General features: G+C 45.4%; 1 protein-coding gene across 1 annotated transcript; it reads left to right on the top strand.

Annotated features, from left to right (window-relative positions):
• The first annotated feature begins 7,788 nt into the window (after positions 1-7,788).
• Positions 7,789-11,226, top strand: CEP20 (centrosomal protein 20). The gene is made up of 5 exons (XM_080981312.1): positions 7,789-7,914; positions 8,439-8,636; positions 8,964-9,048; positions 9,758-9,878; positions 11,127-11,226. Exons 1-5 carry the CDS (start codon positions 7,887-7,889, stop codon positions 11,151-11,153), a joined length of 459 nt encoding a protein of 152 aa, XP_080837438.1. The 5' UTR covers positions 7,789-7,886; the 3' UTR covers positions 11,154-11,226.
• Positions 11,227-17,156: the final 5,930 nt, after the last annotated feature.

Below are 17,156 nucleotides of genomic sequence, written 5' to 3'. Positions count from 1 at the left end.
AGGCCCTGGAGATCTATATTTTTTAAAGTAGCTAGGTGTTCCCTTACCACCTCTTTTCCTATCTTGGGCTGCAGCTCCCTCATTGCATGGTTTATTTTGTTATCACCAAGTTCAGCACTGCTTTCTTTTTGGATAAAGGCAGGCAAAGCAGGTGTTGAGTAGTTCTGCCTTCTCTCTGTCACTCAGTAGCATTTATCCATCTTCTCCATGCAGAGGACCTACTACTTGCCTGTTCTTCTCTTGCTTCAAACATAGCCAAATAAATATTTCTATTTTTATTTTTAACCTCTCTTGCAAACCCGAGCCCATTCGGAGCTTTAGCCCTCCTGACCTTCTCCCCGCAACTTGTGTATACTCCTTTGTGATTTCTCCTTTCTTCCATTTCTTATACATTCCCTTCTTAAATCTCAGCGCATCTGTAAGCTCCTTATGCAGCCACACTGCTTTCTTTAGACGCCACTTCCTTCTTGTTGGAAATGTCAGCATTTGTGTCTTCAATATTTCACCTTTAAGGAACTCTCATCCATTTTGCACTCCCTTCTCTCTGGGTATTTCTGACCATGGGATCTCTCCCAGTAGCTCCTTAAGCTTTTTGAACTTGCCCTTCTTAAAGTCCAGAGTGCATGTCTGACTACACTCAGCTTTCCCTTGCCTCTCTATCATGAAACCCAGGAGGACACAATCACTTCTCCCAAGTTTCCGAGTACTTCCACTTTGTTAATCAGTTCCTTCCTGTTGGTGAGGACCAGGTCTAAGATAGATGATCCATCCCCTTGTTGCTTCTTCCACCTTCTGGGAAAAAAATTGTCAGCAAGGCAACTGAGGAATTTGTTGGACCTTACATCCTTGGCAGAGTTTGAGTTCCAGCAGATATCTGGGAAGTTGAAGTCTCCCATGACTACTATAGCTCTCCTTTTTTGAATGTTTGGTAATTTGCTCTAGGAAGGCATCATCCAAGGCTTCAGTATGGCTGGTGAACAATATGAACATCATAATAAACCTCAGGGTTTAAAGCCAGTGACGTGGGAGATGGATACCCAGAGCAGAATCCTCCTAGTTTCAGTGGGGATTGTGCCCCATAATATGCCAATTTCTAAAGCCCTAAACAGGCTTGGTAAGAATTTAACTGCAGCCAGGAGTGCTGCCAGGCTCCAGTGTAGCTACGTTGAATATAGCCCAGTTTTCCTTTTGCACATCTCTCATCCATATCTGTGGGGTTACAGAGGAGAACCGCCACCTGCATTCGCAGTCCAGTTCTATCCACCCAGTTCTTTCCCCCAAATCGGCCGCCTGAGGCACACCTCTGCCTCACCTTATCAACTCTGCCCATACAATAAGTTATACGAGCCAAATTCAATCCGAGGATGAACTTGGTGCTCACAGAAAACAAGTTTTACAAGGAAACCATTACGCCAAAGAGGCCAGCTGCCAATTCAACAATAAACTTGACGAACAATAACGGCTTTTCCAAGGGAAAGCTGAGGAACAGAGTCAGAGCGGCGGGAATGGATCAAGTGCGATTAACATCAAACGGATCAAGACTCCTAAACAAAGCCATCCATTCTTTGACATTTTCCAACAAACATAGCTCACGGAGTTTCCACAGGGCACCATTTACGGGAAAATAAATTTTCCACAGGCTGGCGTTCGTACGCTGCTTTGGGTTCCTGAGGTGGACACAAAACAGCTTTTTAGGTGTCACCTCAATCCTCAACACGTTTCCTACGTGTCACTTAGCAGCAAGTTCTAACCCTTAGCAGCAAGTTCTCAGAAAAGAGTTCTTGAGATTTGAGTGGCTTGTTTTATTTTTCTGACAGCTTTTCATCACAAAGCAATTTCCAGCATACCAGTAAAATAACACAGACTTGGAATTCATGACAAGCCATTAAAATATGCCACCCCCTGTGTTTCTTTTCCTCAATGGTACTCAGCAGTACAAAGTACTGTCCTCTCTTTTTTTGTTGCCCATGGCAGCCATTTTGGCAATATCTTTTATCAAGATATGAGTACCAGCACCACATTTTTTACCAAAAAAGGCACTAGCCAGCCCTATTATTAGGCAACATATGCTGATGAGATCAGTGTAGACACAAATGTGTGTGAAAAGCATTCTGCCCTATGCTAACTTAGGATCCTTTAGTGAATAATTTGGCAGCAGATTCAGGACAGACAGCATTTGACATGGCATAGGTTCACTCTATGGAACATCTTATGTGTTGATGGGCACTAGCTTCAATCGCTTTAAAAAGAGATTAAGCAAATTAAAATGGATAGTAATAGTAATGGGGAATGGTTGTGGCTCATCAGGAATACTGTGGGGATGTGGTGTCCAGTTCTGGGCACCACAATTTATGAAGGATATTGACAAGTCGAAACGTGCAGAGGAGGACGGCTAAGATGATCAAGGGCCTGGAAACCAAACCTTATGAAGAACGCTTGAGGGAGTTGGGCATGTTTAGCCTGGAAACGAGGAAACAGAAAGGAGAAATGATAGCCATCTACCAGATATCTCAAGGGCTGTAACATGCAAGAGGGAGCAAGCTTATTTCCTGCTGCTCTGACAATCTTCTGCGGCCCAAGGGCCAGAGGCAAAAGTGGGCAATACAATGAATGCAGATGTTATCTTTGTACAGTAGGCTTATTTCTACACTCCAATACCCCTCTTTTTCCAGGCAAGCAAGAGGCATTGGCAGAGTTCAAAGACACATTTCAGCCATGAAAAAAAAAAACAACAGGGCTAGCAGGTATGTGTGGCTTAGAGAGATTTCTGAGGGAGGGCGACACCTGGATTTGACTGCTGGTCCACCATTAATTTACAAGGAATGCTCATTTTTCCTACCACGTTTCCATTCTCACTAAGTATTATTACAGAGGTTGCACAACACCCCAATCTCTGCCTAGGAGTAGCAAGATTCCAGGGGGTTCCAGGTGCTCACCAATGGTTAGGTTTACATTGGGAAATCAAGGCACTGCAGAAACTAGTGCCTTTAAGAAATACGGTTTCTTGTACCCGTGTTTACACCTGGGTCTAACTTTGGAAAGAGTTCAGAGCATGACATCTTAAGAGGCTTAGGAGCCGACGGAGGGGGTTTCAGCCCTCCATAAAATATTTGAGGAGGCTGCCCTCCCCTCAAAGTTGATGAGCATCTTCGAATAAACATTCACAAACTATATTGGTAATACAGTGGTACCTCGGGTTAAGAATTTAATTCGTTCTGGAGGTCTGTTCTTAACCTGAAACTGTTCTTAACCTGAAGCACCACTTTAGCTAAAGGGGCCTCCTGCTGCCGCTGTGCCGCTGCCATGCGATTTCTGTTCTCTTCCTGAAGCAAAGTTCTTAACCCAAGGTACTATTTCTGGGTTAGCGGAGTCTGTAACCTGAAGCGTATGTAACCTGAAGCGTATGTAACCTGAGGTACCACTGTATACAGACAGACAAACTGAAGATCTTTACAATTTTATAACATGCAGAGAATAATATATGTTGAGAAACCAGAGAGAGGAGCTGAGGGAAGTCTGGGGTGGAAGGGTGGGTTTTTATATTTTGGGTGGAGGGGAAAAATGAGGGGGGGGAGAAATGAGGATGATGTACTTTTGATAAATTGTCATGTTGAAATTCCTAATAAAAAATATTTTAAAAAAAACAGAGTTGATGAGTGTCGCCTTTCAAATGGTGTCTGTGCACCATTTGATCGATTATGCAGAGCTTACTTGGGTCCTCCCAATATTGTATTGAAGTTGGCACCCCTGTTAAGAGGGGCTTGTTCCCCACAGCAGGGGAACACTGGAATCCAGGGCAAAGTGCACACCGTTTCCATACCAGTGTCCTAGCCTGTCAAGATGGTTCTGGCCTCCTCATCAGCTCATCCAGTCATCCTCATTCTTAACACCCAATCTCTAAATTTCCAAAGGGCACATTTCCCTCCTGTGTTTCATCATGCCCCTCCATTACCCTAGCAACCCCACCCCCTCTCAATTCTGCTGTTGTCTTCTGCTAACCACTATGCCGCTTGGGCTTGCCGATCAGAAGGTCGGCGGTTCGAATCCCCGCAACAGGGTGAGCTCCCGCTGTTCGGTCCCAACTCCTGCCCACCTAGCAGTTCGAAAGCACGTCAAAGTGCAAGTAGATGAATAGGTATTGCTCCGGTGGGAGGCAAATCAGCATTTCCGTGCGCTGCTCTGGTTCGCCAGAAGCGGCTTAGTCATGCTGGCCACATGACCTGGAAAAACTGACTGCGGAAGCAGACAAAGGCCAGCTCCCTCGGCCTGTAAAGCGAGATGAGCGCGGCAACTCGAGAGTCATTCGCGACTGGACTTAATTGTCAGAGGTCCCTTTACCTTTACCTTTAACTAACACTGAGCTGGTCGGAGGGAAGGGCAGCGTTTGCATGGTCAATTGCTCTCCTTGTGCTTTTAATTGCATCATGATAAGTGATCTTCTGAACAGGAGAACTGGTTCATCCTGTATTTTTCACTGGCCCGGCATCTTCCCTTCATTACCCGCAAATATTATCTAAACTCTACCATGGATTAATGTATAACTTTCACTAACTCTTGCAGTGATGGGTGCCCTTGCACCCCGCAAACTCTACTACCCCAGATTTGGAACAGTATCATATATTAATGCCCCCCCACCTTAGTAACAGATGTTACATATCTGAACCCGGATGTTAAGGCAGCTTCTGACAAACCAGAATTGCATTTGTGGTTAATCAGCAACTTTCACTCTCTTTGACATATGCAAGATGATCACTTCCTTCTTTTTCATTTAAAGATACCCTCACTGCAAATTGGGACTTGGCAAGTCCAGATTTGCTGGAATACCGTGTCCAATCCTGGGCGCCACAATTTAAGAAGGATGTTGACAAGCTGGAATGTGTGCAGAGGAGGGCAACCAAGATGATCAAGGATCTGGAAGCAGAAGAAGAAGAAGAAGAAGAAGGGGGGGGAGGAGGGGGAGGAGGAGGAGTTTGGATTTGATATCCGGCTTTATCACTACCCTAAGAAGTCTCAAAGTGGCTCACAATCTCCTTTCTCTTCCTCCCCCACAACAAATACTCTGTGAGGTGAGTGAGGCTGAGAGACTTCAGAGAACTGTGACTAGCCCAAGGTCACCCAGCAGCTGCATGTGGAGGAGCGGGGAAGCAAATCCGGTTCACCAGATTATGAGTCCACCGCTCTTAACCACTACATCAACGCTGGCTGGTTGTGGACTCTCCTTCCTTGGAGGATTTTAAGCAGAGGTTGGCTGGCCACCTGTCATGGATGTTGTAGTTTCCTGCATTGGACTAGATGACCCTTGGGGTCCCTTCCAACTCTTCAGTTCTATGATTCTAAGAGTTGAGGAAATCAACTGAAGCTCTCCTGCTTAAACTCAGACAATTTGCTAGGTTCCTTGGCATAAGGCAGAGATGGGCAACCCATGGCCCTCCAGAACTCCAACTCCCATCAAACCCAACCAGCATCACCAATGAGCAGGGATGATGGGAACTGGAGTCCAACAATATCTAGAGGACCATAGGCTTCCCAGATGCTTCTTGAACTGTCCTCATGCAAGCATTCTTAATGCAGGGATGCCTGCAGGAAAAAGTAGGAAAAGCTGCCCCTGCTAAATTGGCATAATAAAGAAAATATGTAGCACCTCCATAAGCTTTTAAAAGGGATTTTTTAAAAAAATTGGCATACCTTTAAGATTACACTCTAAGTGACCTTTTGCATCCCTTCAGCAGGGCTGTCAGGTCCTGACTCAGAGATCATACTCCCCGTTTGTGGAATGCTTTCCCCAGGGAAGCACACCTGGCACCATCATAGTCAGCTTTTAAGCATGAGACTAAGACATTCTTTTTTGTCCTATCCTGGGCGCCACAATTTAAGAAGGATGTTGACAAGGCTTTTGGTCATTAGCTAGGATCACACTGTAGTGCATACCCGCCAACATCCTGCTGATCTAAATTAGGATGCTCGTTTTTTGGTCCCGAGCTCTTGTAATTGTAATTCCCCTGCCTGAAATAAAATAAATGGAGTATCTTCCATTTCTATTAGTTCATTCAGTTGCTCTTTCTTTTCCGTCGGAATTTGTTGCACTCCTTTTTGCTTCAAAAATTCCTCTATTCTATCTATATTTTCCTTTCCAGCTTTTTTGTATAACTGTTTATAAACATTTACAAAGCCTTTTCTAATTTCTTTTGGATTCTCTACTTCTTTTCCTTCCAATATTATTTTATTGATTGTATTTTGGGATTTTCTTCTTTTTTATTTGCCAAGCCAGCCGAAGAAGAAGAAGAAGAAGAAGAAGAAGAAGAAGAAGAAGAAGAAGAAGAAGAAGAAGAAAACATAGTTACAGGTAGAAGATGGGATGTTCAGGACTATGGCTAACAATAAAAACATGCCAATAATAAACACATGCATGTACCATTGCCCTCTAGTGTACAACATAGAAAACAGCTGCCTAGGGCAGAGGTTTTCAACTTCTTTGAGTGCACGGCTCCCTTGACCAACTACATCCTTTCTGCGGCTCCCCTGTGGGGAAACATGCTCCAAGCCTCAAAATCCCAGTTATGTCACCCCTTGCCTGCAAAACACCCTCCCTTGTGGAGTGTTCCCTCAGCCTCCTCTCCTCTCCCCCCTCTTCTTGGGAGCTCTCCAGGTAGCAGCTGCTGACAACACAGTCTCTGATCCACTGCCCCCCCCCCCGCTGCCCCAAAGAGAAGTGCCCCCTCACGTCACCCCACAGGGACCTGGAAAAAGGATGCCCCCAGACTTAGTTGCCCGACTGCCCAAATTGTGAACGTGAAGCAAGCAGCCGCACAAACCTTTGGGAGGCAGAGATGCGAGAGGGCATCCGAGGAGGGAGGGAAGGAAAAAGGGACCGAGGGCAGTGTTGCCTGCAGCACCCCTGACTATAGTGGTAATACAGTGGTACCTCAGGTTAAGTACTTAATTCGTTCCGGAGGTCCGTACTTAACCTGAAACTGTTAGCTAATGGGACCTCCTGCTGCACCGCTGGAGCACGATTTCTGTTCTCATCCTGAAGCAAAGTTCTTAACCTGAAGCACTATTTCTGGGTTAGTGGAGTCTGTAACCTGAAGTGTATGTAACCTGAAGCGTATGTAACCTGAGGTACCACTGTATCATGTAAGGCACCCCAGGGTGCCACAGTGCACTGGTTGAAAACCACTGGCCTATGGCTATCTAACGTAGATGTGACCTGGGAAGTGTCAAAGGTTAATAATTAAACTCATCAGCATTCACCTGGTGGGTCTTGACCCACTACAGTGGTACCTTGGTTTACTACCATAATCCATTCCGGAGGTCCAAAACAGTTTGTAACCCAAAGCGCGCTTTCGCCAATGGGGCCTCCAAATAAAATTTGTTTGTAATCCACCCCCCAATGGGTTGTAATCCAAAAAAAGGTTGCAAACCGGGACACGCATTAAGGCATCTAAGCCTTAATGGTTGCAGGACAAGTAAGAAGTCCAACAGGTAGAGAATTTATTTCCAGCGTGGAACTGCAAGGAAGGTGGGCACAGCATCACCTGTTGAACATCTGCCTTCCATGCAGCAACGGATGCTGTTGGGCAACGAGGGCAGAATTTATTAGCATTCACTAGTAAACCAGCAATTTTTTTTCCACGCCAAGGAAAAAGTCCAAGCCCGAGGAAAGAAAAGGGTTAAAGGTTCCCGATGAGCTTATTGGCTGAGCGCGCAGCCAGTGGAGAGCAGATAACGCCGCCGGGGGGAGGGAGGCGAGCGCTCCTCCATCCCTAATGCGCACGCGTGCTTTGCGCCTGAGGTTGCCTTAGAGACCGAGAAGCCGGTTTGTTTATATCCGGGAACTTTCGGTTATTTCTCCCTTCCCACTTCCGCCTCCGGTTGTCCCTTCCAAGATGGCGACCATAACAGAGTTGAAAGCAGGTAAAGGGAAGCGGGAATATTCTTTTTCCTTTGTCCTGGTTCGAGGAGGGGGGGGGCACTTGTTTTAAACTTATTTTTCACTGGGTGTGTGTGTGTCTGCCCTCCCCCAGCTCTGCTCCTAAGCCTTTAAGAGCTTAGGAAGTTCACCTGGTGGAAGTTCACCTGGTGCAGCTGCTATTCTGTTGTGGGTTTCTGCACCTGTTGCCTGGCTGCCTGTCATGGACTTGATGGGGATACGTTTTATCATGCCAACAAGGAAGCATATTTAATTCTGTCTGCTTTACAAAAAGACGACGATCTCATTCTTCTTTGTTAATTTGCATTTTTTTAAATGTCCAGCATTTCTAATGAAACTTAGCTTCCATCCAATGCAGCTTATGAGAACTAAAGGCTTAGCTATTGTCAGTTGTTCTCTTTTTTGGGGGGGGATGTGTTTGTTTGTTTGTTTGTCTGTTTTCACCCTTGGAACAGCTACAGCTGGGTTTATAGTTAATAGGAAAGCTGCCTGGTTTTGTACTCACTAGTTTTAACAGACACGCTGGAGAAGAGAGGTACGCTGGGACAGATCAAAGCAAGGATCAGAGCTGAAGTTTTCAACGCGCTGGATGACCAAAGCGAACCACGGCCATCGTTGTCCCATGAGAACCTTTTAATCAACGAACTGATCCGTGAATACTTGGAGTTCAACAAATACAAATATGCTTCATCTGTTCTAACAGCAGGTGAGCCTTTTTCCTATTTCCTTTTCTCTGTTGCATGCATACTGTCCAATAAATAATGAATATGGAAATGAAAATCACAGAAGTTACAGTCCTACAGAAATGTGTCTCTGGGTGGATGGAGATTTGTGGCTGGTGAACAGTGATTTGTTTGCGAGCTATGCGTGATGGGGCTTACTAAAATAGCTAGGTACATACAATTCCTGCATTGCAGGGGGTTGGACTAGATGACTCTTGGGGTCCCTTTTAACTTTTACAATTCTATGATTCTGTGAATCCGAGTTCAGAAAGGATTGGGAAGACTTAATGTTCACATGTTCTGTTTTTCAGAGTCTGGCCAGCCTGAAGTTCCATTGGACAGAGAATTTCTTGTTAATGAATTAAATATAGTTGAAGATCCAAACAGCAGATCAGTGTAAGATGACATAGTCCATATCTTCTCGTTCTATAAACGCCCTCTGGATTTTGAATGCCTTAAGTGTTGATATATGATGAATACATTCTTAATCATATATGTGCAGGACGACACATATAATGTTTTCCTTACACTTCAGGAGCTCTATGGTAAATTGCTAAAGCTATAATCTTATACATACTTACCTAGGAATAAAGTCCTGTGGAGTTCAATAAGCCTACTTCTGAGTAGATAAGATTATGCTGTAAGTGTGCCTCCAAAGAGTGCTTACAAAGAAGTCAGTTTCCTTGGACCCAGACGGCCTTGCTTCTGAGTTACAGTGGTACCTCTGGTTACGTACTTAATTCGTTCTGGAGGTCTGTTCTTAACCTGAAACTGTTCTTAACCTGAAGCACCACTTTATCTAATTGGGCCTCCCGCTGCTGCTGCGCAGCCGCCTTGCGATTTCTGTTCACATCCTGAAGCAAAGTTCTTAACCTGAGGTACTATTTCTGGGTTAGTGGAGTCTGTAACCTGAAGCTTATGTAACCCGAGGTACCACTGCACGATCATATGCAGTTGTTTGTTCTTTGCTGAAATTCTCAAGCATAGTCCAGCAAAGATTCCCCCTGTGCAAGTTCCATTGAAGTAAATGGGAGTGGCTAAAAATCCTTTGCCCCTTGTTTCTTCAGCTCTCTCTACTCAACATTTCCCTCCCATTTTTTAACAGGCCACTTCTGTATGGAATTATAAACCAGCTGTTACATGGTAATGAAGAAAAGGTCTGCAATACATTCCCTAGAGCACCTTCGTTACAAGTTTCGAACCAGCCAACGAAAGGAGTCAAATGGGTATGGTTTGGTTAGGGTGTGTGGGAGTGTATATAATGCAGGAGTGTTTAACCTATGGTCCTCCAAATGTTGTTGGACTACAACTCCCATAATCCCTGGGCTGTGCCAGCAAAGTCTGATTGGAGTTGGAACACCAAAAAAATTCTGAACCACAGGTTTGCCACCCCTGAGAGGGGCTTGCAAATAAACTTTACTTTCAAGGGAAAGAGAAGTTACTGTTCTGACACTGGCATACATTGTCATTGGCACTGAGACATAACCAAACATAAAACCTGGCCACCTTGGGGTCTGCTTCCTCCTGCATTAAGATGGAGAATCTGATGCTCTCCAGATGTTGTTGGATTTTAACTCCTATCAGCCCCAGCCAGCAAAGGACAATGGGAGTTGTAGTCCAGCAATGCATGGAGGGACATAAACGCCCCGGTCCTACATGAATTGCCATGTTGTTAAGATTTGCTTTGGAGGTTCAAAACTGGGTCCCATCATTGTTGGAGTCAATGTTGATGGCAGCTGGAGAGAGCTTTCATTGCTGTGCCTTCTGGGCTTTGCAACTTCCTCCCTCGAGTGGTTTGCCTGGTGCCGACTTTATTATCTTTTAAGTGCATTCTGGATTTCTTCTCTTACTTTGGCTTTTAACCTGTGCAGGTTGCTGTTGTGTCTTACTGCTGTAGTTACTTGTTTTGTTTATATTGGAAACTGTTCTGAGAATCTGTATTGAAGAATGGCATATTATTGATTGGGATGTTTGGGTAACATTGGTCACAGAGGAGATCTGCTACGCGGTTCACCCAAATTAGTATTGCAAGAGCTGTTGGCAGTGTGATTCTATACTCAAAGTGAGTCCTCCTGAATTCAGTGGGACTTGTTTTCAAGTAAGTGTGCACAGGATTGCAGAAGCAAAGGCACAAGACTTGCTTTTATCCTGTCAGGAAACAGTGGATGAGAGGTGCCATTCACTGGAAAGATAACTTGCATAAGCCTAGCTTAAATGAGCAGGAGTTGTGGAAGAGCATAGTATGACTCTTCTGCAACTTGGAAGCAATTTTCCAAGCAGGTTTTTGGCCTCCATACAGGAAAACTGGTTGGCCAGTGATGTGATCTGTAGGTTCAGCTCATCCCAAGTAGATCTCATAAGAAAATATGATTATTGTGAACAATCCACTCAAGAGCTGGCATTACTTACATTTCTCCCTGCCACATGGCTGTCCATGTTGAAATGCAACACAATATCTTTGTTTTAATTCTCAGGCGCTGCTGCGGAGCCAGGATTCATAGCCGGCCCAAAGCTTGAAGATATGTTGAGTTCACGGGGCCTAAACAGATGAAATAAACCATCACGTGTCTTTAATGCAGAGCAGGTGTTTATTTGTTACTGTGCAAAGTTCTCAAGATTGTTTGGTAAAATGGGTAAGGACTACAGTATTTTGTAGATGTGACCTTTCTAATAATCTTTGTGCTGTGTTTTCCTCTACTGTTCTAGTCCAAGGTATATTGTTGGTAAAAGGAGGGATATGTTAGTGTGGAAACGTAAGAAACTGTGACAGTTTTACAGCATCAATCTTCTCTTGGAGGGTCAGAATCCATTTATTTTCGTGGTATGATAAATGGTAAATAAAGGGGGGGGGGGAGCAGGTTTGGGCTATTGGTGGGTCCGGGATCTAAAAATTAAAAGCATCCAGTGTTTCAGCTCAGTGTCATACTGAATTCTATTTTTGGTTCTTTGTAAATGAATAAAAGATTTGTTGTTGTTGTTTAGTCGTTTAGTCGTGTCCGACTCTTCGTGACCCCATGGACCAGAGCACGCCAGGCACTCCTGTCTTCCACTGCCTCCCACAGTTTGGTCAAACTCATGCTGGTAGCTTCGAGAACACCGTCCAACCATCTCGTCCTCTGTCGTCCCCTTCTCCTTGTGCCCTCAATCTTTCCCAACATCAGGGTCTTTTCCAGGGAGTCTTCTCTTCTCATGAGGTGGCCAAAGTATTGGAGCCTCAGCTTCAGGATCTGTCCTTCCAGTGAGCACTCAGGGCTGATTTTCTTAAGAATGGATTCGTTTGATCTTCTTACGGTCCATGGGACTCTCAAGAGTCTCCTCCAGCACCATAATTCAAAAGCATCAATTCTTCGGTGATCAGCCTTCTTTATGGTCCAGCTCTCACTTCCATACATCACTACTGGGAGCTCCCAAGGAGCAGGCGTCTTTTAATTTCGTGGCTGCTGTCACCATCTGCAGTGATCATGGAGCCCAAAAAAGTAAAATCTCTCACTGCCTCCGTTTCTTCCCCTTCTATTTGCCAGGAGCTGATGGGACCAGTGGCCATGATCTTCGTTTTTTTGATGTTGAGCTTCAGACCATATTTTGTGCTCTCCTCTTTCACCCTCATTAAAAGGTTCTTTAATTCCTCCTCACTTTCTGCCATCAAGGTTGTGTCATCTGCATATCTGAGGTTGTTGATATTTCTTCCGGCGATCTTAATTCCGGCTTGGGATTCATCCAGCCCAGCCTTTCGCATGATGAATTCTGCATATAAGTTAAATAAGCAGGGGGACAATATACAGCCTTGCCGTACTCCTTTCCCAATTTTGAACCAATCAGTTGTTCCATATCCAGTTCTAACTGTAGCTTCTTGTCCCACATAGAGATTTCTCAGGAGACAGATGAGATTATCAGGCACTCCCATTTCTTTAAGAACTTGCCATAGTTTGCTGTGGTCGACACAGTCAAAGGCGAATACAAGATAATTTGCCTTAAACTTTGACTTGCGAGGGTGTCCGATAATTGAATCCTTATGTGGTGGAAATAGGGACTTTTCACAACAACGATAGGGACTTTCTACAATAATTGATGTTAACAATTACAGAAATGGGATCATGTTATTTTAGGAAATGTTTCAGCCTTCCCTGCAATCCTGAAGTGTTTTCCAGTGTTCAGCAAAGAACAGTGTTAAGTCTCAGCTAAGGATATTATATATATATATATATAAAAGGGACGCGGGTGGCGCTGTGGGTAAAACCTCAGTGCCTAGGACTTGCTGATCGTAAGGTTGGTGGTTCGAATCCCCGTGGGTGAGCTCCCGTCGTTTGGTCCCAGCTCCTGCCAACCTCAGCAGTTCGAAAGCACCCCTAAGTGCAAGTAGATAAATAGGGATCGCTTTATAGCGGGAAGGTAAACGGCATTTCTGTGTGCGGCGCTGGTTCGCCAGATGCAGCTTCGTCACGCTGGCCACGTGACCCGGAAGTGTCTTCGGACAGCGCCGGCTCCCGGCCTCTTGAGCGAGATGAGCGCGCAACCCTAGAGTCGGTCATGACTGGCCCTGTTGGGCAGGGGTACCTTTAAGGATATTATATAGATTTTGGACCAAGTTATGGGTATGGTGCAGATGTAATGCTGTTGAGCTTATGTCTCTGCCTTTGCTTCCTCTTCTCACATGCCCTGATTGAGTAGAGACTTCCTGATTTCCTAACCACAGTTTCCTGTGGCATCCAAACTAGGAAACTCTGGTTTAAGCACTGCCTGCAAGCCAATATTGAAATTTTGGGTGCAGTAGGATAAAAGACTTGAGCTCCTAGCTGCTTTTCCTCATTGGAGCAGCACTGTAGTGTTATGATTGAGGGCAGTTTGCTTTCTCTGGTCTCTCATTTGACAAAATTTGCAATCAGAAACGAGGATAAAAATTAAGATCTATATGTAAAATAGGAAGAATACAGTGTTCAGCTAACAGCTCTCCCAAGCCACCCTTGGCTGAGCAAATGCTGTGATGTCATGGAATGCTCACAAACATTCAGGCTTCTTTGGGGGGATTTGTCACTTTACAGGGGAGTAAAATGTAAGGTTGGGTTAGGAAACGCCCTCAGACAGGGTGTAGATTAATGATGGCTAACCAGATCAAATCCAACCCATATATAACATTTCTTCTGTTCTATTGTGAGTTACAGTAACTGCAGCTGCCTGTGCTTTAGTGAAGTACTTAGCTTAGCTATCTGATCTGGCACGCTCACAGGAATAATTTTAAGAGACACACGCAAAGGAAACCTGTATAAGACTAGTTCTGGACAAGGGGAAGTTTTCTGTACACAACGGAAGGGGCATTTCATGGATTTTTACTGAAGCTGGAGTGGCTGGAGCCACCCAGTCAGATGGACAGGCTACAGACAAATAATAATAATAATAATAATAATAATAATAATAATAATTTTATCATCATCATCAAGCTGACCTGCTTCAAAATGGAACAGCAGCTTGCCATTCCCATGAAGCTGGAACTTTCAAAAAACTTCTGCCCATATACATCCTTTTCCTCACCCAGGCTATGGCTGTCTAGGATTGAGGCCTAAAACTATGTTGTCACTTACTTTCTAGGAAAGTGTGCCCCCTCCCTGGCCCCACAAGGATCTGTGCAGTTTTAGGCACAATAGTTTCTTTTTCTTACACATACACTTTTTTTCCCTTAGAGGCTAGAAAGTTGGCATACTGCATTTCATATTGCATCAGTCTGCTTTTAAGCAATAACACTGAACATGTAGTAATCTTTCTTCCTTCTTCTTTTTTTCTGCTTGCCTGGCTGAAGGATGATTGTCCCCCGATATCATTTATTGCTTTACAAAAGCCACTTTCACGAGATGTGCTTTTGGGTCTGAATGGCTGGGAAAACTGACCTTCAGTGCTCAGATGGTTGGAGTTCAGTGGCTAGATAGAAACTTGAGCCTGCAACAAAGTTATGATGTCTGTTTTGCAGAACAAGTGAAGCGGGCATTCCACTTGACACTGCTGTGTTTTCTGGGAGGCGGGGGCACAAGAACTCTGGTTAGATTCCACACTTTGAGCCTGGAAAGTACTATCTCTTGTGTAAGCATTGCTGCAAATCTCAGCTAGCAATGGTATCGTTTCTCTATGTTGTGGGTAACACCAGCCCCCCTTGTGTTACCAAGAATCTCTGTTTCAGCTGGCACTCTGCATATGCCCCAAGATATTTTGCTTTTGCTTTTCTTCAAGCAGTGAAGGCAGCACCATTGCAAGGAATTGGAGAAAGCTACTGTAGTTCAACCTAAGCGTCAGAGGAAACCTCACTGGTTCGTGCCAAATATCCTCTCCCATAGTAGCTGCGGTTCAGGGGAATGTCCTCACAGTAATATGACCCCATTATGCAGATTGATAGGTGCAAGCCTAATTGGTCTCCAGAACTCCCAACCATATCTAATGCAAGCAGACAACCTTATTTAGCATTAATGAACTTGAGACAGGAGTGGAAGCAGCCTCCAGCAAGCATCTCCCCTGAGGAATTGGATTAACGTTCATTTCCTGAGAAACCTCTCCCTCTTTCCCTAGGAGGAACACCTTAGTCACCTGATGGCAAGTCCTGATTTTCCAGAAACGGCTGAAACTTGCATTGATTATGTGTGTAACAACTTGCTACTTGAAGTCATGTTCTACTGTTCCTTCTGCCCAGCCCTTTCTTTAAAGAGAGCACCCTTTGGTGTCAGAGCTAATACAGTCACACCTCGGGTTACAGACGCTTCAGCTTGCGTTTTTTCACGTTGCGGACTGCCAAAACCTGGAAGTACCGGAACGGGTTACTTCCGGGTTCTGGCGGTTGCACATGTGCAGAAGTGTTGAATTGCAACCCGCACGTGCGCAGATGCACTGTTGCGGACGTGCATCCCGCATGGATCACGGTTGCAACCCGAGCGTCCACTGTACTCATCAGGAATATTCTTTCCTATAACTGGACACCCCTGCCTCACCCCCAATCCTTCCTTGGATCGGTCTTCTGCCAAGGTGTTTTACCAGCTGCAACAAGACTGCTCTGTGATTGTCTCCAGTTCAGCTAGCTGCTCAGGATGCTGTTCCATTTGGTTAGGAATCCTCCTTTGAGACTGCTCCACTTTGCTCTTCTTCGAGCCTGCTCTGATCCCGTGGATGCCTGCAGCATACGGGCTTCCAGTCTAAAAAAACAAAACAACCCACGGCACACAAGGGAAAAGGGACAGGGAGGGAAGAGGAGGGGGGAAATGCAAACTCGGGCACCAATTCTTAACTGGTGGTTCCTATAACAACCAATTTGCATAGTGCAGGGGTAAGAAGATGCCTGGGGGAGCCTTCTGCTTCCCATCTCTCTCCCCCCTGCCCCCGGCAGTCTGATGGAATGGCTGTTGAGGGAAAGGTGACCTGGTGGATCCTGTCTGCCAAAGGGAAACTATGTGCGTCTTGCAGTGCTTGACAGTTTCAGCTGTCAGGCTGGCTTCTGTACATTGAATTAGGAAGGAGGGCCACCTTGTCTTTTGCTTCACGTTGCAAACTGGGAGATCTGGATTCAAATCCTCACTCAGCCCTGAATCTCCCCAGGAGGCTCCCCTGTATCTTGGCCTCCCTGGTTTGTTGCAAGATAAAATCAGGTGGGAGGATAAGGACCATGTGTGCCAGCCTTGGAGGAAGGATGTGATATAAATGTCATAATTGCCAGGAGGGGATTGTTCAGGAGGAGCCATCCCATGCTACAGTAGCTGATGTCATGAGTAGTTGAGGTTTTAGGTTTTAGAGCAGGGGTCAGCAAACTTTTTCAGCAGGGGGCCGGCCCACTGTCCCTCAGACCTTGGGGGGGAGGTGGACTATATATATTTTTTTTTTGGGGGGGGAATGAACGAATTCCTATGCCCCACAAAGAACCCAGAGATGCATTTTAAATAAAAGCACACATTCTACTCATGTAAAAACACGAGGATTCCCGGACCGTCTGTGGCCCAGATTTAGAAGGCGATTGGGCTGGATCTGGCCCCTGGGCCTTAGTTTGCCTACCCATGTTTTAGAGTTCCTCAACCTTGGGTCTGCAGTCATCATCCCTGATCAGTGGCTAAGTTGGCTAGGGCTAATGGGAATTGCTCTTGGCATCTGTCTGTCCTGAGAGACAGCGGAGTGCACCTCTGGGGGTGAAGTCAAACCGCTGCGTTAGCAGGACTGAAGTGACCTTCCCAGGGCGCAAGCCTGGGCAGTGTGTCTGGAGGTCCTGGGCTGCCCAGATGATAAGACCCTCACTTATGCGGCCCAAAGGGAAGCAGAACAATACTCCAGTCTTCCAGATGTTTGGGAGGACAATTCCCATAATCCCTGACCACTGGTCCTGTTAGCTAGGGATGATGGGAATTGTAGTCCCAAACATCTGGAGGGCTGGAGTTTGCCTATGCCTGGTTTTGTCCAACAGCATCTGTTGAAGAACACTGGTCTAAAGAAACCCCTTGTACTTGCCCACCCACCATCTAGGATCTGTGCAGACGGTGAGGAGGAAC

Source organism: Podarcis pityusensis (genome assembly GCF_964106645.2).
Source record: "Podarcis pityusensis genome assembly, chromosome: 14".
NCBI lineage: Eukaryota > Metazoa > Chordata > Lepidosauria > Squamata > Lacertidae > Podarcis > Podarcis pityusensis.
This window is presented reverse-complemented; position numbering and strand designations above follow the sequence as displayed.